Source organism: Rhinatrema bivittatum, chromosome 1, assembly GCF_901001135.1.
Source record: "Rhinatrema bivittatum chromosome 1, aRhiBiv1.1, whole genome shotgun sequence".
Classification (NCBI taxonomy): domain Eukaryota; kingdom Metazoa; phylum Chordata; class Amphibia; order Gymnophiona; family Rhinatrematidae; genus Rhinatrema; species Rhinatrema bivittatum.
The window spans coordinates 682,964,164-682,987,790 of NC_042615.1; the positions used below are offsets into that span (position 1 = coordinate 682,964,164).

The 23,627-nt window shown below is 47.1% G+C and overlaps 1 protein-coding gene across 3 annotated transcripts in view; it reads left to right on the forward strand.

Moving 5' to 3' along the window:
* The first annotated feature begins 2,188 nt into the window (after positions 1 to 2,188).
* The window catches only part of MAP1B (microtubule associated protein 1B), a 361,790-nt gene continuing 340,351 nt past the window's right edge, over positions 2,189 to 23,627 (forward strand). Inside the window, exon 1 of one of the 3 annotated variants that reach the window (XM_029574634.1) lies at positions 2,189 to 2,303. Coding sequence is in view for 1 of the 3 variants with exons in the window: in XM_029574615.1 (XP_029430475.1) it covers positions 12,947 to 13,139 (193 nt within the window). In the remaining 2 variants the exon portion in view is untranslated. Of the gene's footprint in view, positions 2,304 to 12,877; positions 13,140 to 14,344; positions 14,389 to 23,627 lie in introns of those variants that run through there. The other 2 variants (XM_029574615.1, XM_029574624.1) reach the window with 2 other exon arrangements.

A 23,627-nucleotide genomic window follows, 5' to 3' on the forward strand; every position in this document is an offset into this window, starting at 1 on the left:
AGGTCCCGATGGGACAGGGGTGATTGCTTTACACATTCCTGTACCTTTCCCCTGGGGAGGATGTCTGATCTTTTATATGGGTGCAGCGAGTGCAAAATAAATACGCTGGAGTCGCTTTGGTAGTGTCTAAAATAAAAGTCCTTACCGTTAATAGTGACGATGAATGCCACAAAACTCAAACTGCAGCACCACAGAAATCTCTCTTCAGTTCTTTTAGTCTCTTCCCTCTATCTGTGCAGGACTCACTGCTATATCAGGCCAGGGAAAAAGCCACTCTCTTCGTTTAAAGCAAAGTGGAGATGGGCAGGGTCTTTAGGATGATCAAAACCCCTTCCAAGCTGATAAAAATAGCAAAGTCTATGGCACAGAGAGTTAATGCTCTCTTTCTCTCTCCAGGGTGGTAGACACTGGATGGGGGTCCCCAGTGATGTTGCTTCCTTTACTCACGGTTAGCAGATCTTCAGGATCTCCTTGATCTCCCCCCAGTCTTTTTAGTACTCTCTCTGGATCCTTGATGGAAGGGACACCTCTTTGAAACGATCAGTTCTCTTGCTTCTAGCAGGAAGGAAGGGGCAGCCAAACTTGCTCCTGCATCTTCTAAATCAAAAATTCTTTCCCCCATTCAACTGAATTTAACACCGGAGTTGTTGCTTGCAGTGCGTCACTGTCACCTCATTGAGGATAGGGAGGGCAGGTCCCTTCCCTATCCCTGGGTGTCCCCAATCCCTGGGCCCAAGAAAGGCCCAGGTGTCTCACAAGGCTCCTACATCAAAAATATCCCAACCCACTAGTGAGTAGACTGGTAGGAAAGCCCTCCCGAGCCTGGTCAGGACCCACAGGCTGGGCTAGCCTGCTTCTACTGACTGGGCCTGCAAACCAACAAAAACTAAACTTCTCTACACCTCTGCACTCTTTGAAAAACTAAAGGGTCTGCCACTTGAGCTCACTCAGGAGAGCTCCTAAATGGACTCTTAGGGGGACGGCCATTCCAGACTCCTCAAAGGGAGGAGTTGTATTTGAATGGAACCTCCCTCTATGCTAACCTATTCTCTCCCTCTAACAGGCCGATACAGAGCGCACTGTTAGCCCACGTTTGGACGCGCGTTTTCGACGTGCTAGCTTTACCCCTTATTCAGTAAGGGGTAATAGCGTGTCGAAAACGCAGGTCCAACCCCCCCCGAAACTAATAGTGCCCGCAACATGCAAATGCATGTTAATGGCCCTATTAGTTATTCCCGCGCGATCCAGAAAACAAAATGTGCACCGAAGCCGCACATTTTACTTTAAAAAATCAACGCCTGCCCAAAGGCTGGTGTTAATTTCTGCTGGCGCCGGGGAAGTGTACAGAAAAGCAGAAAAAACTGCTTTTCTGTACACCCTCCGACTTAAGATCATGGCGATATTAAGTTGGAGGCCCAAAAATAAAAAAAAATAATTTTAAATCAGCCCACGACCCGCGGGTCGGAAGACGGACGCTCAATTATGCCGGCGCCCATTTTCCGAACCCGTGGCTGTCAGCGGGTTTGAGAACCGATGCCGGCAAAATTGGGCATCCGCTGTCAAAATTGCTGACAGCTCCTGTCAAAAAAGAGGCGCTAGGACGCTAGTGTCCCTAGTGCCTCTTTTTACCGTGGGCCCTCATTAGCATATTCTTCCCCCCTGAATCGCGCACACAGGAGAGCGGGTGCTCTCCCGCGTTTTTACTGTATCGGCCCGTAAGTAAACAAGGGCTCACCCAAGTCTTACTGGTGACGGGACTGTTGCCAGTTCTATCCCCCACCCCAGCAAAAACTTCTGGAGCTGTGGCTACATGAGTGGAAGATAATTGCAGGGGTTGAAACTTGCTTTTCATCTGTACATTTAGGCTCCACCTACCAAACCAGAGTTTTCGAAACCAAAGAGACTTACTTGCCTATTAATTGGTCTAGATTTGGACGTCTCTGGTTTATCAGGCCCCTCTACGCAGGTTCCACATGTCTGGAAAAACTTATGAATAGGATCACTACAGCACTTCAGCAGCATTTGCTAAGATTTTTCTTCCAGACCTTTTAAAAAATATCTTCTGATGCATTCTCATGTCAAGAAAAACAACGGTAACTGTCCTCTTGAGTTGCCTAGTGGTCGGAGCAGCATGCTAACCTCGGCTGCTTTTCCTTTGAGTGCTGCGTCATCCATGCTGGGAGGAGAGAAGGAGAGGGAGCAGCACAGAGGGAGACAATGTTTTCTCAGTTGCTGGACGTACCCGACGGCTGAGGAATGGCCTGAGGCAGAACATTACAGCTGACAGCAGAGCTGCTCTGCAGGTTAGTCTGGGTGACTCTGTCCTGAAAGCTGTCCCGATGCCTGGGGAGAGACTCCCCTTGCACTGCTTGGCCTTCTGGTTGGGAACTCGGTTAGGGAAGATGTTTCCTTGGGAGTCATCTGAGAAAGAGCTACAAGGTCTGTGAACACTTTGGTAGAATCTGTGTCTCAATGATGCACCTTTGCTAAAGATTGCAGTTTACAAGTTTACAGACCATGAGAAGAGAATTGGTGACATGGACAATGAAGTGACTAGAACTGGTAAATGAGTTTCTGCGCTGCAAGGGGCCAGTTTGGTTCATATCAGGGACAGCTTGGGGAATACAGCTAAAGCCAAGAATTTGCATATCTTGAACTTCCCTAAGACGAGGCTGTTATCCCTTCTAGAGTTATTTAAGAAATATTTGAGGGAAGTACTTCAAATATCAAGTGAGGACTCAATTAGAATATGTAAAATATTATATGAAATGTAATGAAACTATGGAGGAAGGGGTGATGGATACTATTCTTACATCAGATAGCCTGGATGTGCCAGCCTTTCTGGAGTCTTCAGAGGAAGGCATTCCTTCTAGGGTGACCCTATTTGTCCCCTTTTGCTCTGAGATAGACAAAAACTTGGTTCTGCTTTTATATTTTAAATTTTTGTTGTTTTTGTGGCCAGCGAGTGATAATATTGATTCCCAATGTAGCATGTGTTACATAACTCAGGAGGAAGATGTTTCTTGCCCAAGTGTTTGCATTGAGTGGACCTATTTTTTTTTTAAGTTCCCATGCTAATTAATTTTCAAGGGAATTAGTTCAATTTTTGGATTCTTCTCAATTGAAAAGTTCCTTGCAGGAAAAGGTTGCATAATTGTTTTGTTTCTCCTGTCAGCTGAGTGTATGGCTAGGGTAAAGGGTATTTTTAAAGTAATGCACGGCCAATTTAGGTAAATTATACCTTTTTCATATTTATTGTGTTTTCCTCTGTGCCTTGCCCTCTCCTAATTATGTGGACTTGATACACTCCAGTAATACATTCCCTTAAAGAGTTTTCTTTGATGGTTTTCTTTTTCTAGTTTTGTGTTTTCTTAAGGTTTACTTTGAAAATCTTAAATAATGATTAAAGGAAATTTTTTAACAAAATAAACTAAAATCAGTGAGCCCATAGACATCAAAAACTTGGCATTGCTGAAACAGTGATGCTTTGCTACAGAGAGCCTATGCTTTGGGATTGTGCTTAATGTGTTTGTAGACTGGAGCCCTCAGGGACTATGGTACTGAATAATTTCTGTTATTGCTTTTGAGTGCTCTATAACTGTGGCCTTGTATGACATTTGTGATTATTTGATTTGGTTCTGAAAGGAAAGATACACCTTGGAAGCCTAAAGACTGTGTGTCGCCTGATCTTTTTTGCAGAGCAGAGTGATTCCGTACTAATAGGACCTTGTATTTGCTCCCGATGTGCTAGAACCTGGAAGTCCACCCCAAGCCACCTGAGAATACATGGATGCAATGCAGTCAACCCCCACCTTTTCAGCATTCTGGTGAATGAGTAGCATGGACTGCGGCTCCCTTCAGAATCCAGCACAAATGCATCTACTCAATCAGCAGTTAGTTATCACTATCAATGTTCCCTCTCAGGATTGGGTTGCTGCGTGCAAAAATATTTGCTCCTGACCAAAGATTTTTGCTTTCTTTATCCTGCGAGCACTACTTTCTTTGATGCAAAAAGCCTATCAATTTTATGCTCACAGCAACCCAGTTTCCAGAGGGAACATTGGTAGCAGCATGCACACAAACGTTTTCACACACACACACACACACACACACATTAATACATTTGCATATTCACTCTCATACTCTTTCACATGCATTCATGCTCATTCTCACAAACACACACATACACACACACACACACACACACTCATTCCTCTCACTCACTTCCCAGATTCTCACACACATTCAGACTCACTCAATCTGCACCTTTTCCACACACATGCTTATCTCAGTAACTGCAAACCCTTCACTGCCAAATACTTTGAGAAATAACACAAATCCCTGCAAAAAAAAAAGACTCCTAGAACCTTGCCATACCGTATCAGCACTATCTGAGGACTCAAACAGTAGCTGCCTTATCTGTGACAGGCAGATATGCAAATATTATACCATGCCCTAGAATACACCACCTACTGGAGTTAACAGAACAAGCCAGACTGCTACAAAGCCCTACAGAAAAACTACATGCCAGCAGAAATACTGCACCTCAGTTACACATGCAGAACACAGACAGTACCTTACTTAATACAGAGTAAGGGGCTACAAATTAGAAACAGAAACATGCAGACAAAAATAAAATAGAAAGCCTGAGAAACCAGACTGTGAACAGTGGACTATTGAAGAAAGAATAAAATACAAATATGTAATGCACATTCCCAAAGATAAAATATGACAATCACTAAAAATTCAAACTTTTTTTTTTTACCTCTGTTGTCTGATCTTATTTTTCTAATCAGTTGGTTCCAGGGTTTTTTTTGCCCCCACCTTCCCTTTTTTGGGCTTTTCCCAATTCCTTTTACAGGATCTCTTTTTATCCTTTTCTTTTTCTTCTCTCTCCACCTATCTTCTTTCCTTCCTCCCTCAAACATACATTCAGACTTTCATTCTCACATGCTGTCTTTCTCTCTCACACATACACACACACACAAGTTCTCACTCTTTCATGCTCTCTCACAACACAGGCTCCTAATCTCACATGCTCTCACACACCCAGGCTCTCTCTCACACATCCAGGATCTTGTATGTGCTCTCTCTCTCTCTCTCTTACAAGCTCTCTCACACTCATCCACTGGCTCTCTCTCACATGCTGTCTCACTCACCCACACACAGGCTCTCACTCTCACATGCTGTCTCATACACACACAGACTCTCACTCTCATGTGCTCTCTCACAGAAACACACATGCTGTCTCACACACACACACACACATGGCTCTTTCACATGCTGTCTCTTTCTCATACATACACACTGGTTTTCTCTCACATGTTGTCACACTCACATACACACAGCTCTCACTCTCACATGCTGTCTCTCTCGCACACATACACACTCTCTCTCTCTCTCTACAATTCTTTCCCCTTTAGGCCTCCTCTTCTTGGGCTGCTGCAAGATGGGATATACGGTGGCCCTGTCACAAATACTGCTCCTTTTCTGCACGTGGGCCGACATTCTTCCTCCTTTCTGCCCATGGCTCCGGCAAATATTTTCTTCCAGGGCCGCATAGGCAGGAACAAGGAGGAGCACCCAGAGATTTTGGGCCTCTTCTTTTCTTCAGACCATGGTGGGATGGGCTTCACCAAGGCCCTGCCGGTCTTCCTGCACGGGGGGGGGGGGAAGCTGTTTGCGGCTGCAAGAAAAGTTGTGCGTAGCCACGCACGTGCGCAGTTTAGCGAGAACAGTGATCACTATTGCCTGAAATCTTGACTACTACAGCCTCACTGAACCACAGATAGCCTCAACTTTAAGTCATATCTGCCATCAGGCCAATCCTGGGTTCCTTTACAAACATAAAAATGACGGTATTAAAAAAAAAAAAAAAAAAGCTGAACACCTAAATTTAGGCACTGAACTCAGGCCTTAAGTTTTCAACTGAAAATTCACCTGCATTTAACATCCTAAAACTTAGGGCCTAAATTTAGGCCTGCTACTCATTTGCCTAGACTTAGGCTCTTAGGTTAGAGGCTAGTGCTGAAAATTTGTGCTAAACCCCATAACGTTTTCCCTGCCCTAACTCTGCCCCCATAGCCACCCACTTTTTAGGCTCCTAGTGAAACTAAGACTCTAAATTTAAGAACCAAGCACTAGTAAATCTTCAAAAAGGGTCAATTTAGGATCCTAATTACAAAGGCTAGGAGCCTAAACTGTTTGAAAATCAGCTTCAAGGGTTTTTATGACCTGCACAAGGGCAACTTTAGTGTCCAAAAAAAAGGGAAAATGTCTTCCAGGTTGGCTGCCAATTTAAAAACAGACAAGGAAGGAAATGAAAGTTATGCATGGTTTTTTCTAACACTTTTCAACTTTGACTCTTGAAAATTACCCCACCCTAATTGGATCAAGGTCATTTCAATAAAGAAGGTGCCAGGTCAATGCTCCCCCCACAAATTTGGGTCCAGTTGGTGAATTTTTGTAGAAGTTATTGTGCCCCCAGACAGATCGCTGGATTGAATCTCTGTATAGTGCTTTCAGTCCTGGTTGGAAAAAAAGCTGAAGGCAGCTGGGTTTGAAATCTCAGCTACTAGGTTCTTGTGCCCAGCTGCAACTGAACACTTCCTGTTGCTAGCACAAGATGGACCCACCCAGCTTTAAGGAGAGATTTTGAGGGACAACACTTCTGAGGGGTAAAATTAATGTCCAGCTTGTAAGGTTCTCAAATCTGCCTGGAGGCTAGGACCACCCTTGTACAGAGCATGAAAATGATCTTTTATAGCAAACCTCTCCAACTTAGCCCAATTGGATTTTCCCCTGAACATTTTTTTGTGCGTGTGTCTCAACAATGGAAGTTGTGCAGACTTTTCCATCATTGTGTTTAAAACTGCATTTCATGCTGCACTATATTTCCATTTGTTACAATTTTAAAAAGGTTATCAAATATAAAACGTCATTTTGCCCAATCTCGTTAAGTGCCCTAGGCAAACGTTCAGACTTGTGCTGCCTCCCTTTCCCCCCCCCCCCCTTCCAGCCAAACACACATATACAATTAACTTTTGAAAATGAATATTGTGCAAAAAAAAAAAAAAAGTCTTCTCTGATCTAAAAAGGTACAAAATTAAATCTCTCACATATCTCCAAAATTCCTGATCCCACAGACTGCGGTCTAGGATTTTTCCAGGGAAAACGAACTGAAAAGAAACATTCTCCTCCCTCTGACTTTAAACCAAAACATCTACAACTCCTCTGTGGGTCTTTGTCTTATATCGAAACAGAAAACTAGTGCAACAGCCTCACATAGGAGTGCATAGCCTTTCCTCAAGGCCACACCTCCGTAGGGATCACAGTGAGACAATGCACCTATTTACCAACTCTCACTCTCAACTCCTCCCCAGCTCTCCCATTCCCACCCAACACTCACTGCTTCCCACCTTCCATCTCTAATCCCCATCTCACACCCTATTCATACACCCTATCCTATTGCTGAGTCCCTGCTGTTCACTTACCAAAAATACCTTACTTCCTGATCTGCCAGGCTCCCACCCAGTTTCCAAGACCCGATCCCCAAGCTTCTGCTCTCCCTCCCAATCCCTGAGTTTCTACTGTCCCGTCCCCACTCCGTCCGCCAGTCCCCGGTCTCCCCTCCAGTCTCCCTGTCCCTGCTCTTCTTGATCCAATCCCTAAATCCTCATGCTTAACCTCCCCTGACCTAATAGCTGAGTCTTCCCTTCCCCCCTCCCCTCGCCTGATCCAATCCCGGTGTCGCTTTCCACTTCCCGCCACCTAGCCTCAAACCTAGGAGGTGCTGCCTCCTGCCCCTCTCTTTTCAACAACCTCTCTCTCCCCACTCCTCAGCCCAGCAGAAGAGCTGTGCTTACCTGGCTTCTAACCTGCTGCTCCTTCTGCCATCGGTACGTTTCCTCTCCTTCCCCCATGGTTCAGATGAGTGTGGAAGGGTGAGAAGAGGCACTGGAGGCAGACAGAACAGTTCATAAGTGCAAATCATTGTTCTGCTGGACAAGAGGAGAGGGGGTTGCTGCTCATTTCTTGGCCCCAGAGGCAGGAAGCAGCACTCATTGCTGGGACTAGCTTTCTCTGCATCTGGGGCAGATATTCAGAATTAAGCCTTCATCTTCACCTTAGCAGCCATGGCTCTGAAACAGCTCTCCCTCTGCTGGTGGCAATGGCGGCTCCAGCACAGCACACCTCTCTCTCCCTGGCTCCCTGCACCTTGTCCAGCAGCACCCAGGGACCCTCTCTCTGGTTCCCCCTTCCACCGCCCAGTACCACTCAGCCCCCTGTCTCTAGTCCCTTCCCACTGCCCAGCAGCTCCCAACCCCATCTCTCTGGTTCCCCCTCTCTCTGTCCAAGAGCACCCAGCCTCTACTCCCTGGATCCCCCACCCTCTACCCAGTATCACCCAGTTCCCCCTCCCTCTGCCCAGAGGCACCTAGCTACCCCTATCTCGGTTCTCACCCCTTTTCCAATAGCACCCGTTCTCCTCTCCCTCCTTTCCACATCCCTCTGCCCAGCAGCACCCAGCCCCCTCTCTCTGGTTCCCCCTCCCTCTGCCTAAGAGTACCCAGCCCCCTCTCTCTGTCTGGCAGCACCCACTCCCTTCTCAGCCCCTCCCCCCCTCTGCTTAGCAACTCCCAGTCCCTTGTCTCTGGTCTCTCCTCCCCAGTGAGACAGCATCCAGCGCCCTTTCTGGTCTCTCCGCTCCCTGCCCAGCAACATCCAGCCCTTCCTTTCTTACCTCTCTCCATCTCACCCACCTTCCCCTGCTCTATCCCAGGCCCTTGTACATCTTGTTTGAGAACCCAGAGCCGTCAGACTGAAGATCTTCCAGCTGTAGCACCAGAAGATGGAGCTATGACAACCAGCAGCTCTTTATTTCTTTGGTCCATGTAGGAACAAGAGAAGAGAGGGTCAGAAGTGTTAGAGGTTTGGGTTTTTTTTGCTTTTGCTATGCATGGGATCTAGTGGGAGGGAAGGAGAGAGAAGAGGGACACAATGGTAATGGCTGTTTTTTTTTTTTTTAAGCCATGCACAGGAAGAAAGGTAGGATGGGAGGCAGCTGCTGACTATGGGTCAGTGTTGCCCCCAAAATGTTGGTGCTCTGGACAATTGCGCAGTTGCCTAATGGTTAAACTGGCGCTGCGTATACTTTTCCTTCTTCCTGTATGGGTACTAAATCCTTTTCTGTACAACCAACTGGAGCTCTCCTGCTCCAAGTGTAGGATTCACTGCATTCAAGGAGCCAAGTTAAGTCAGTCCAGTTCAGTTCAGTGGGGAATAGAGAAAATGGAACCATGAGATCCTGAAGGAGGGGGAGAGAACAAGGAAATAATGGCAGAAGAAGCAAGAAGAGAAGTCATTAGTTAATGGGAGGGGAAACAAGCACTGAAGTGATGGGGAGGAGTGAGCAGGAAAGCTTAGAGGGGAGTATGGGGTTGTCTGGTGGGGAGCAGGAGCTATAAGGTTGGGGTGTGGCATGGGGGGAAAAGTGGAAGCCATAAGGGCAGGAGAGCAGGGAAATCATAAGGGGGGAGGTCCGCACAGGCAAACCATGGGGAGGGGATGAGAGAGCAGAGAAGCTTTTGGGGAGGAGGATGTAGGAGTGTGCATGGGAGAAGCAAAATCTATGAGGTTAGGGCACAGCATGTGCGGAGAATGGGGCCAGGGGCATGGCATGAGAGTAGGAGACATAAGATCCAGTCCTTTTGGGAAACAATGAAGTCTGAGGGGAGAGGACTTTATTTGTTGGACAACAGCCTTACTAATTTTGGTGGCTGTCGGAATTAATACAAAACATGATCATAAATGATGGAAGGTGTTTAGGAGTTGCATTAAGAATCATCATTCTTGTAAGAATCAAAACTGAAGATGAGAAACATAGAAACACAGAAATGATGGCAGAAGAAGACCAAACGGCCCATCCAGTCTGCCCAGCAAGCTACGCACTTTATCCATTTTTTCCCCTTTTTTTTTCTCTCCCACCTGTTACTATTGGCTTCCAGTACCCTCCAGCCCTAATTCCCCTCCACCCCACCACCAATTTAGAGAGCAGCGCCGTATCTGAGAAGGCTTGAAATGGCCTCCTAGAAAAAGTGGTATGGATTTTGGCCATGTTTGGGATGGCTGTGTGGAGGTAAAAGATTGAGAGGGTAAAGAGGGTAAAGATTGAGAGGTAAAGATTGAGAGGTCATGTAAAAGACAAGATGAGAGAGGCAGCGTTTGGTGTTGGTTTGTGGTAGGGATGTGAATCGTTTTAGGACGATTAAAATTATCGTCCGATAATTTTAATATCGTCTTAAACCGTTATGGAACACAATACAATAGAGATTCTAACGATTTATCGTTATAAATCGTTAGAATCGTGAGCCGGCACACTAAAACCCCCTAAAACCCACCCCCGACCCTTTAAATTAAATCCCCCACCCTCCCGAACCCCCCCAAATGACTTAAATAACCTGCGGGTCCAGCGGCGGTCCGGAACGGCAGCGGTCCGGAACGGGCTCCTGCTCCTGAATCTTGTTGTCTTCAGCCGGCGCCATTTTCCAAAATGGCGCCGAAAAATGGCGGCGGCCATAGACGAACACGATTGGACAGCAGGAGGTCCTTCCGGACCCCCGCTGGACTTTTGGCAAGTCTCGTGGGGGTCAGGAGGCCCCCCACAAGCTGGCCAAAAGTTCCTGGAGGTCCAGCGGGGGTCAGGGAGCGATTTCCCGCCGCGAATCGTTTTCGTACGGAAAATGGCGCCGGCAGGAGATCGACTGCAGGAGGTTGTTCAGCGAGGCGCCGGAACCCTCGCTGAATGACCTCCTGCAGTCGATCTCCTGCCGGCGCCATTTTCCGTACGAAAACGATTCGCGGCGGGAAATCGCTCCCTGACCCCCGCTGGACCTCCAGGAACTTTTGGCCAGCTTGTGGGGGGCCTCCTGACCCCCACGAGACTTGCCAAAAGTCCAGCGGGGGTCCGGAAGGACCTCCTGCCGTCCAATCGTGTTCGTCTATGGCCGCCGCCATTTTTCGGCGCCATTTTGGAAAATGGCGCCGGCTGAAGACAACAAGATTCAGGAGCAGGAGCCCGTTCCGGACCGCTGCCGTTCCGGACCGCCGCTGGACCCGCAGGTTATTTAAGTCATTTGGGGGGGGGTTCGGGAGGGTGGGGGATTTAATTTAAAGGGTCGGGGGTGGGTTTTAGGGGGTTTTAATGTGCCGGTTTTGCGATTTTTAGATTTTTCAGATTTCACGATTTTTCACGATATTTTACCCCCCCAAACGGCAACAATATGATTCCCTCCCCCTCCCAGCCGAAATCGATCGTTAAGACGATCGAGGACACGATTCACATCCCTAGTTTGTGGAGAAACCTGAACTGGAAGGGCCAATTAAATTTGATCTTTTTCTCTGTTTTACTATGCTACAATGTTACTGTGTACAAAGCCAGCCCCCACCTGGATTTATTTTATTTACTCTCCAGCCTTTATCCCATCACTTTTAGAAAGGTTCTGGTACCCTTGTCTGCCCTTCTTCCTCCACACTGGCCAAGCCCAGTCTGTCCCTCCACTACTCTGCCTCACCCCCATTCAATGTGTCCTGCTATTCCTCCATCTCTTTCCTTCTGCTCCCATATGACTTTATCCCCTCTTTCTTCTCCTCAACCTTGGTCTGTCTCATACGATCTTCCCTTTCTTTGTCCTGTAACCTCGAAAGCCTGCTTCCTTCCATTCTGCCAGGGCATGGGGGGGCTGGGAATCAGGGGGAGGGGGGCTGGGATTCGGGGTTGCCAACTCATGAAAATACTTTTTTTTTTACTCACAGTCTGCCAGACTCTTAATGACAACCTAACTTTTTAAGGGGTACTCGGTTTACCATTGCCATTTTGTGCACAGCTGAACTTCCTATGCCAAGATTTGTACCTCTATACAGGCAGACATAGTTCCCAACAACTGAGTAGTGTAGCCTCACAGAGTCTAAGTCCACAGCATCAGAGACAGGCCCCATTGCTCATAACGTGTTTTACTGACATGAGATTAGTTTTATGGACATGTCTTTTCTTTAGTTGGGTTTTTTTTCAGTAGCTACCCTGGTGGCATTCAGAACTCACATTACCAATGTGGGTTGGGTTGAAGGAGAGAAGTGGCTATGAAAATTGGTGGCAGGAGGGGAGGGGCTGGAAGAGGAGCATAGAGATTGAGGAGAAGGGTGGGGAGGGAGATGAGTAGAAAATAAACAGCAGTACCAAGAGAAGCAGCAGCAGCAGGTTAGGGTAGGTCAGGGGGATTGGCAGCAGCACAGGGCAGGATGGTAGAGGGAGAATCGGTGGCACTGGGTGTGGTGGAACAGGAGGAGAAGCAGCAGCGGGGGAAAGAAACGAAAGGAGTGGCAGCCTCAGCAAAATGACTTGGTGCTTGGTTCCAGCCTTCGCTCACTTGCACTCCCTAAGCTGCTGTTGTGCCTGGACTTTGCTATCAGGAACTTCTCTCTACCTGCTAAAAGGTTGCATCTACTTTTCAGACATAAATTGTACATTAGAAGACCTGTTTGAAAACTGGACTATTGAATGCCCCTTTTAAAGCTGCACATTTTCTGGGATAGTCCTCTGAAATCAAGAATTATCCAGGAAAAAAAAAAAGTGGAACAGCTAGTCACTTTAAGTACAGTGCTAAGAATAAAGTGGTCACCATTCCCTTTGACTCTGTATTGTTTGAACAACTCGTTTCTTTTGCTTCCGGTGGTTATGATTTGTTGCATATGACATCAGCTGTGGATGCTGGTAAACTAGACGAGCTGTGTGATGCGTTTCTCCTCCCTAGGTCCCAGCCCTGCATCTCAGTATAAAAGATCTGCAGCCGCCCCTCCCGCTCTCACTCCCTGCCTGCTCTTGGCTGCCTGGCAGATTGGGGAGGGAGGGACGATCCTGCACAGCTGAAGGACACGCAGCAGCTTTAGGATGGCTACCGTGCTGGAACCGGCACCGTTACCGGTGCCGGCCTCGGAGGCAGCTTGTAGCATACCCAACCCATCTTCTACCTCCCCCAGCCTTTCTCACCGCTTCCTTGACAGTAAATTTTACCTGCTGGTGGTGATTGGGGAAATTGTGACTGAAGACCATTTGAGGTGTGCTATTGCAAACATAGAACGAGGTAAGCAAGGACAAAGAATGAGTGGCATATAATCTGCACTGATTGCAAGTTTAGCTTCCTGATGCTGGATTTCTGATGCTGAAGACACTCGATGCCACCAAAACCACAGGTTGGATAGCTTTTTTTTCTGCCCTTCCCTCAATAAACAGGACTTAAAAAATCAAATTGCAGGTGCTAAATATAATCTTCAGGGGGTCTTTTTTTTTATTTCAACAAAAAGCATCCAAATTGGTTACGCTTATTTTCTTTTAATCGCTGAACAATGTCTTTGCTGCAATAAAGAGTATCCTAAAGCTGATGCAACCACTCCCTTTTTCTCCAGGAAAAAAAAAAAAAAATCTGGTCGGCTGCAGACCTACAGTTGGCAGGAGCGCAGAACGCAGTCCAGCCCTTTTGGAGTTGAGCCCATTCAGACAAACCCACAACAAAATATTACTCTTTAAATGCCTGTTCAAATCCAGTGACCACGGCTATTCAAGCTTTTTTTTTTTTAATGCAGCGTGATACCAAATGTTACAAATGTCAGGAAAGGTTTGGATGGAGATAATTATGATCTGTGCTTCGGTCGGATGTGATGTTTCGTATTGTGAAATAAAATCTAATTAGGTGGCGTATATAGAATTTTTGCTTTCATTGCGATTTTATTTTGAACCATCCGTTTTATGCTTAGAGATTGCAAGTATTTAAGTGGGCACGGTAGAATGATTGCTATCTGATCAGTGCTTTAGGACCCAGCAGCAGGAGCAGATGTAGCATTCACTTTATCACACACAAGGAAAAAAAGATGACTAGTGGGGCTGTGCAGTTCTGCTGCTGTCATTATCTGCACCCACACAGTTGGAGACAACAATGGCACGGGGCTGCAGCCTTAGATCTGCTACTTCTGCCTGCGGCTGCTCGTTTGCTGGGATATTGTGCAGCGTGGCTGGTGGTTGCTGTGTTTTCTAGAGATCGGTCTTGCTGTTTTTTGTTTTGCACCATCGCCCCCTTCTTTGATTTGCCCCCTTCTCCTGCTCCTCGAGACTCCGTTTAGGATGCTTGTCTGCCCGGAGATACCGGCATGTGGGCGTGGTGCAGTCCGCACTGCGGTCCCTACGGCAACTCGCAGCAGACAAAGGGCGTTTCCGCAGGCGCGTGTGCATTTCTCCCCCGCCCCACGGTGTATTTAACAAAGGCATCTCGGGAGTTGTAGTTCTACAGCGCAGCCGCTCAGTAGTGCTTATTTGGTTGACCTTCTGGGAATGAGAAGGTGTGTTGGATTTTCTTTGTTCAGAGAGATGTCGGAGAAAGCAAGCATTTATTGTACAAACTGCGCACTATTATAAATGCAGTCAGAGGTGGTATGCTCTGAAGTGGACTCTATGTATTCTTTACTTTTCATGCATTTAGATTATTTAGCAAAAACAAGTAGACATGTTTTTTCAGAATAGTAACATGCAGGAAAATAACATGCGTCTGTTGCTTTTCAAATATTTATGATTTGTATTAGTTTCCCTAGCAAAAATAACATAGTAATAAACGTTCAGATTACATACATACAGGTATGGCTAAAGTGACGAGCTGTCCTACCCTTTAACCACCCCGAATAGTTCTGTTTTGTAGAATTTTGACCTCTTGCACTTTCTGTAGCATTTGTAATGTTTGCTTTTCTTCCTCTTTATGTTAAATCATTTTGTATATTACTTTGGTTACATATGTTAAACTGTCATGCCAATAAGGTAAGCTGAATCTGCAGAGAATTGTCCTGGAACATTTGAGGCTTCCAAATGGATGCCCAGGAGTCTCATTTCTCACCTAGGTGCTGCAATTTACATGATTGAAAAGCAAAGCCTGTCTTGTTAGCGGAGAAAGCAAAGATTCCTGGTGCCTGCTTGCTAAGGGCGGGTCCTGGCACAGCAGTAGCCCAGGGATTAGAGCTGAGCGAGGGCTGCAACCAAGTCACCCTGCTGCTGCTCCTCTTGCCACTCCCCTCCTGCTGCTTCTGCATTCTCCCCTATCTTCCACCACATCTTCCTCCCTCCACCCCGTGTTGCATCTTCTCCTTAGGCCTCCCCATCCCACCCCTGTGTTTTATGGCAGTTCTCTCAAAGTGGGAAAGAAGGAACTGAGAAAGAGAAGGGGGGTAATAGGAGTTAAAGAGGATGATGGAAGGAATCTGCTTTTACAGCTAAGTGGAGAAAAAAGCTGTGAAAGAGGGGTTGCGATTGGCCAGATAGAAGGGGGAAGTCAAACTAGGTGGCATGGTGTGCCATATTGGACAGGGGGAGAGGAAGAAAGATGGAGGGACAGACTAGACTTAGTGAAAGAGTCAGGAAAAGGCACAAAAGAAGGAAGGAGAGGACAGATGGAGGGGAAAAAAATCCCCCAAGAAAGAGGCATATGTGTCTAAGAGCGCTATAGAAACGATTAGTAAGTATAAGCTGAGAGAGTAGATAAATCAAACCAGAGGTACAAAATTACTAGGAAACATTTTAATTTTGGTAAGATTGATTGCTGTTTTTCCTGTACTAATTAATTCCGCTTAGCTGATGTTTTTGGGCGCTAGAGCCAAGTAAGACTCCTCAGCTCGCCAATCAAATATGCTGTCTTCCCTACCTCTAGTGAGGACACAGCAAGGGTGCAGCTCACAGCACTGCAACTGTTCTTCCTTCCTCTTCCTCTGCACTTCTTATACAAATGCACCAGAGAGGATAAGCAACCACCGAGACTGTGCTAGGCAGAGGGGATAGACACTTGGTGGGAAGGGGGTGGGGGGATTGGCAAAAGGGAGTACAGAGATTTGGGGGCTAGACAGGATAGTGGGGCACGTCAGGAGTAGAGGCTTGTGGGAGGGAAGGACAGGAAATAGTGCAGAGAGTGGTGGGACATGGGAGCCCCAGGCAAGGAGCAAAGAGTTGCGTTAGGAGGGCAGGCAGGTGTGATCGGGAGAGGTGGTGAGGTTTTAGTGACAGCAGGGATGGGCTCTTGCCGTTTGGATGGGATGAGTAGCAGTGAAAGGATGTGTTGGGGGGGGGGGGGTGGTGAGGATGCATGGTGAAGGGGGGTTACAGAGACAGTGCTGGATGGGGTGGACTGTGAGGGTGGCCGCTGCCCTGGAGGCTCTTGCTGCTGCTGCTGCTGCTGCTGCTGATTCTGTTTTCAGGCCACCACTTCCTTAACATATATTTTCCCCTTTTTGTTCCCTCCCCCATTTCTTTTTTTCTTATTTTTTCGTGTTGGAGGTTTGGGGTTTTAATCTTGGAAGTTTTCTGTGGGGTTTTTTTCTTTTGGTCTTTTTTTTTTCCCCCCATTAGTGTGTGTTTGTATTGTTTGTGCTTGTAACCATGCTTTGCTCCTGCCCCAAGCTTTTTTTTCCCCCCTCATTAATCCCCTTGGTTACCATCGGCCTCCTGTATCTGACTTAACTGCTGTCTGAAGCTCTGTAAGCCAGCATGGTTCCTTCTCATTTTATTTATACCTCACCAGAGCAAGATATGTTCTTTCCAAGGGTAGACAACATAATTGTTTCAGATACGCGCTCTGGCATCGCCCTTTGACTCCATGCCTGCTGTCGTGGAGGGACCCGCTTGCATGCTGGGCACCCTCTCTCTCCCTTTGGCAGCTTTGCTGCTACTCTTGAGGCCTCTGGGGCTAAGATCCATTTAAAACTGGCATCAGGAGTCAACCGTCACCCCCTCTTCTGTTTCATGGGGGAACCCTCTTAATAATCAAGACAGACCCCCCCCCCCCCCATATCTCCTAAAACAGAAGGACAGGAAGGAGTCAAAAGGGAAAGCTAGAAGGGCAGGAAAGAGATTTGGAGGGATCACAGAAGTATAAACCAACTGGGGGTCCAGGTCACTTATGTTGTCCCATTGCCCCCAACACCACTTCCATGATCTGACTGAGGAATCCCCCCCCCCCTGCTTTTGAGTTGGCCAATGAGGTAGAAAAGGAAGCAGTTAGAGTCTGGGAGGACCCTGGATAGCAGCAGCCCAAAGTAAGGGAAGAATGTGTTGAGTGGAAAGTCCACAAAGGAGAAGCCCTCCAGTGGGAGAGACCACATAGAAGGTGGAGGGATCCCTCTGTGCGTTGCAGGTCAACAGAGGGAAATTCAGAGATAAAACTCTCAGGAGGGAAAATGGATTCTCCTTGGTCTGTAGGGGCTCTGGTGGGACCCCTGCCAGTGGGAGGTCCTGGGGGTGAAAATGCAAATGGGAATTCACTTGCACCATGTGGATCCTGGGAGAGAACCTGACAAAGGGGAATCCTAGCAGGAGGGAAGACCTGACCACGGTGAGAACCCCCATAGTAAAGGAGAGGAGGGGAAGCCATTCAAATCATGTGAATAGAAAGCTGTCATCATGTTGGTCCCAGAAATACTCTTTGTGATGCATCTGAATTATGTGGCTGAGACCGGCCCATCCTTCTAACCCTGCTCATCAGCATTGTCCAGGCTATGGTCAGTGGTATGCAATTCTGGAATGTGGTGTTGGGTAGAAGACAAGTGGTGAAAAGACAACTAAAACAAACTGAGATTGATAACAGTCACTATGATGGGACCCTGAAGCCTCTTCTGGGCCCAGGAGTAGTGGTACCACTACAAACAAATTATCCTATGTGGTGGTGGCTGCTGTGGTGATCAAGGATACACAGCCTAAGCCAGCCCCAAATCAGACAGGATACTGACCTCAGTGGACCCTGAGAGCTAAGTAAGAAGCATGGTATGAGCTGCCCCATGCTTTTGAGGCATATTCAAGATTTTCTCCACTCTGGTGCTTCAAGGGTTTCAGAGCAGCCAGCAATATGGCTGGCAAGGCCATATTGTTTCTAGTTTCACTGGCTGCCGATCATCAGGCTTTAGTAGAAGGGATTGTGGTGAGAGCCATCTTCTACCCAGTGGAGCCCCTTGTCAAGCCAGAGGTGAGGATGGCCCTCTCCACTAGCCCTGCTTCCCAGACACCCAGACAAGGAGTTGAGGCCAAATTTGAATGTCTTAGGGGAGGTAAGATCAGTGATAGCAGTGTTCCCAATGAGGCACCTCAACAGAGAGCTGGGTGTATGGAATCATTTCACTAGCAAATGGCTATTAGTTTGCAGTTGTGCCAACATTAGGTTGAGGACTGCAGGTCAGGAATGGGGCAAGATGTTATCATTGCCAGAGAGGTGGGACACATCTGAAATGAATGCCCCTAGGAGAAAGGGTGCAAGGTGATACTCAGATCTCCCCTTTGGTTATCAAAACACTGCCCCAGACTCTTCAAAAGACCCGCTGCCCAGCCTTGGTGCCTGCTGGGCAAAGCCTGGTCAGTATGGCCTACGAGTCAACTGTGACCGGGAGAAGGACAGCCACTCCTGGAACCAAAAAGGTGGATCAAACCTTCCTCCCCCAGTGGAAGATGTCCACATTGTTCCCATAACATTCAGGCCTGATGACAAACGCCCAAAGTGCCCTCATCAACATCAAGCCTTCCACTGGGGCGACATATAAACCATGCCCACGCATGAATAGGATGAGTCAGTAATATAACCCCTTCCCAAAAAAGCTTGTGGGACTTCATCCCCAATCCTGGTTGTGAGTAAGGGCAAAAAGGCACCAACCCTATTAGGAGATATCCAGGAGATAGCCACCCCTCTCGAACCCTTGTGATCTCAAGGTCAGTTTGGGATGGTGCTCATGTAATCAGAGTAAGAGGATAGATTCTAGAAAGACAGGTGGTCAAGAAACGTAAGCATTTGCCTTGGGAAAGGCAGCCTGTTCCCACCTTGTCCTCTGAAGCACCATCAGTTTGCCTGGCCATCTCCTGAGAATAGCTTAGGTAAGTGGTCACATTGCTGCTTCCAGTGGGGGAGTCATCTAGTGGGGAAGACATAGGGCCTGTCTTCAGACCTCCTGGAGACTTATCTGGTCCTCTACTGTCTCAAGAAGGACCCCCACCAAACACCAGGTTATGGGGGTGCTCCCCTCACCCTCCCACCTCTGGCCAATCTGATGGTCAGCCCACACCAGTGGAAGCCATGAAAGAAGAAGAAACTCCCACAGTGCCATGTGAATGTGGTAAGAGTGATGGGGATCTGGGCATTCCCTTGGGGCTTATCCCTGGGGAACTAGGGAATAAGCTCCAAGGGCGGCTTAGAGGGCACAGGGCAAAGAGAGAATAGATGTGGCACTGCTCATGCGAGTTGTGGTCCGGGGAAGGTAGGATGAAAATCTTGCAGTAGCCCTAGCAGCTCTAGTCAAAATGCTGGAATCTGAGGGGTAGGTAAGGACTGAGATTCCCATGGAGGAAAGCAAGAAGAAGTCCAATCCAGAGGATGAGATATTACCTTGGGAACTAGATAGCCTACTTGGTGTTAGGGTGAAACTGGTAGAATTGCAGGAAGGAACTGAAAGACTAGAACTACAAAACTGAAGTGACAGACTGGAATCAATGTTTTGACACACAAGTCAGGAAAGTCAAGGTATATCTACTCCGATAACAAGAGGGAGAGTCAGTCTTTGTTTTGCTGTGAACAACTTCCTGTTCCTCAGCAAACCTAACATTTGGAGATGTGGTCTTAGGGGTTACTTAAAGCAAACTTTTTCTTTGCTGCTTCCTCTGGCTTCAGGTTCTCAGCTGGTCTGACAATTAGGACTCCTCTTCTGAACCTAGGACTGACCCCAGTTCAAATCCCCACTGATGCTTCACCTATTCCTTGACGTAGGAGGAGCTCATGGCAATAATTTGGGAGTTCTGGGTATAGTAATAGCTTTTGGCTTGCTCCATGTTGCACTGTCATCCTTTTTGTTCCTGTGCAGAATTCTTCCTGTCCATAGCATCACCTCAGGTATTATCCTTGGCAGCTAAGTAGGTGCATATACTATATGTAACATCACCTCTGTTCCCTGTTAGACTGGTATCAAGTCCCAAACCATTCCCAGCAGGCTAGCAGTACCAATAGTTACTCTGCTGTGTCTAGGATATATTTATTTGTTATATGCTGGTCTGACTGAGATCCAGCATTCTTCCATAGATAAGATGCAAGTACACTGACAAATAATGTGCTCACTAATTGCTCCATGTAATACAAGTGTCCTTTCCTGCTCTTCTTACCATCAGAGATTTTTCCTCTTCCTCAATTTCTACATTTCCTTCTCTGAGTCTATCCTGTCTAGTCTGCTAAGATGGCGACTTCATAGCCTCATTAGCTGTTAAGCTGCTTAGCTTTCACCAAGCTACCTAAGAACCTAGGTACAGCATATTCCTCCATCTTGTGTCTCAGTAAAATCTGCTACAAAATGGTGACTAGCATATCAACTATGTTTATTGGAACATATATGAACAAATATCCTGTGCTTAGAGCATTCTCAGGGATTAAGACAAATGTCAGCGTACACAGAGACATTGCGATGCCATCGAACAAGTAAGATACTTTGAAGAAGGTTTTTGGCCTATCGACATAATTTAGCCTGGATTCTGTCTCTGCATTATTTTTGCATTTTTCACTAATAATTCCAGCTAGCCCTTTCAGACTTGCATGGATTCCTACATTCCCAAATTTTTCTTATCTTCTGATCTTATCATGTTATCTTCAAAGACCTTCCTGGATTCTTTGTTATGTGTGACACTGCACCTGCCTTCCTCAGTGATGAAAGTTCACGTCATCATGTGGTAATGTTCTGGACACTCAGACTGAAGGTAGTCTACATCTGGTGAGGCACTACCACCCTATATTGTGTAACCATGAAAGATGGGTTCTCAGGAGTCCATGCATTATCTTCTTTTGATTGTCTTTCTGATGACTATTTGAAGCAGCCCAACATGAAGCAGCAAAGAGCTATTACTACACTAGGTAGACGGGTACTACTTTTGAGGTGGATTCTTTCTCACTGTTAGTGGTGGGACATGGGAAAGATCTATTGCAAATGATTCTGCCAGAACTATACCAGGGGCATTAATAGGGAGCGGAACCGAGAGGTGGAGCAACTAAAGGTACAGGTGCTTCATCTCAAGGCCCACCTCTCTGATGTTGGGTATCAGGAAACTCTGACAAGCAAATAAGTGGAGAAGAAACAGCCCCTCTGGAATATTAAGGAGTGACAAGGCCAGGAGGTGGTTATGATGATGATGGTGCAGATCTGTTTCCTGTAGCTCACAAGCTTGCTTTATGGCCTTAGTGCTTTATAGCTGTAAAACAACATGGAGCAGACCAGTGCCATTTTTAAAGAAGACTCAGTAGGGCAAGAGTGACAGGGTATTGCTCCCTCCCCTTTCATTGGTATTTATAGAAAGAGCAAGGAGATGGGTGACATGTTGGGGGGGGGGGGGGTGTCTGTTTTTTTGTTTTGTTTTTAATTTGCAAATGTATGTTTGCTGAATTGAAAAACCTGAAAATTGTAGTGTTTTTCAGACTAGTTAAGGATTTGTTTAATTTGAAACAAACTGAACTGAAAATTGCTAGTTTTGGTTTGGATTGCAAATAAATTTCAAACACACACATCCCTAGTCATTGACAGCACTCCTGGTTTTTGATCAAGGGATGTCAAGGTTGCCACCTATCTGGTTAACTGTACCTGTTGGCCATTGAGCCAAATTTATACTTACTATGTAGGCAGCAGTCTGATCGCATGCTGCAGGAACCCCACTTGCGGGTTACCTATCAACCTATGCCTATGATGTACTCCTTATAGTCCAGGACCTGCTTGATCTGGCGAGTGTGTAGGCCTGCTAACAAATCTATTCAGATCTAGAGAGGGTGTGGACCTGCCAGTAGGTCTGCTCTTCCACATCCTCTATTAAGATTGTGGGCCAAATGCTCTGGGATTTTGGTAGGGCTGCAGTGGGTGGATGTGCTCCTGAGTGGGTTTGTTAACTATATGTGGAGGAAGACCATGACTTATTTGGGTGTCCACCTATCTGTTACAGAGACCATGGTCTCTTGTCAACTGGGGATAGTTGGAGGAGAACATGGAGGCTAATCTGAGGTCATGGAAGGGTATGCAGAGCTTGATATCCTTTTGGGAAGGGTCTTGGTGGTGAATCAACTGATGTCTGTCTAGCATGCTATGGCACTGGCTGACTGCCCTGAGCCTTGACATCAGAGTTCATTGCCTGGATCTAAGGGAAGTTGCTGGATTTCTGGGCCAGACATAGGTATTGGGTCTCTGCTGGTGTGCTGAGCCTCCAGTTGGGAGAAGGTGTACAAGGACATGTTTCTGAAAAGTCAGGTACACATTTTCCACCCACAGACTCTGCAGAGATTCCTATATGCAGAACCCCTCTGAAATGGTGCATGCTGAAGGCTTTCTTTCTTCTGCTAGGTGTGTGACCTGTGCTACGACAGACATTGTTTGTGATCCATTGGAGAGAGCATATGTGCAGCCACTCAAAACTGCTGGTCTCCTACCAGGACATTTTATAGCTTGGGGCATAGTTTCTTTGTCCAGGGATCTCTAGTTACTCCTGATCTGGGTGTAGAGATGGCAGAGTCCCCTGCTGTGAACAGCTGGCTCATCCTTGCCAGAACTACCAGAGTTGGTGATCTCTTGAACGGTAGTGGAGGACAGTGGCACTAGCAGGATGGGCATGGGAAACTCTACTGTCCCTGGCATATGAGAGATCAAGGGTAAATTTTTGCCTCATCATCCCTATTAGGAGGATCCCGCACCTCTGCTCCTGCACATTTGCTGTAAGCCACACCTCCACACACTTAGCCTCCCCAGTCCAGCAGCCTGGGGGACCCTGACCTGTTTCTGTGTAATGCTGAAGAGGGTCCTTTATTCCCTGCTGGTTCACACTGTGCGCTTTTTGGCCCTCATCTCTTCCCTGGTCAAACCATGAAGGGAGGTGATGAGGAAGATCCCCAGTAGAAATCTTGTTCTGAGTTGGTCCCCAGGTCCACAAGGGATACGTTTTGGAGAGTTCTGCATTGAGCTGTGACCATTCGGAAATACTTTGCCAGTTTCACAGAAACCTCTGCACCATGTCTGTTGTGCAGGAGGGATGGAGACGGCCCTCAGTTTCAAGCAGTATCTCCACTTTACCCCTTTTTACTGCCACCTAAAGACACTGCTCCTGAAGTCTTGTTTATATATTCCCCTTTAACCTATTGGGTTTTTGGGGGGGTTTTTTTGGCATGCCAAGTAGAGATCCCCAGAATTTCGCCAGCAGAACCGCCTAATGTCCTTCCTCCTGACCATGACCAAGGCTGCCATTATGTGGATCAGGAGGGACAAGATGGAAGGCGGCAACCTGCTGGAGTGCGCTTGTGTATTCAGGCAGAACATGCTCATGCAGTGTCCACCGACTCTGTGAAGGAGTTCTTGATCTGGTTGTCACTGAACAACCTGCTCAGCCTGGCACCTATCCCTCCTGAGCTGTTATAGTTTTCTCCTAGTAGGCCTTTTTTGTTTGGGCAGTGGGCTGACGCTTCGGGTCTGCACGGAAACAGTGAGGCATCCCCTCCGTAGTACCTTGAGCCTTGCTGTGGCATCTTGGGCAAGTTAGAGCAACCCCCAGTTCTCCTTTG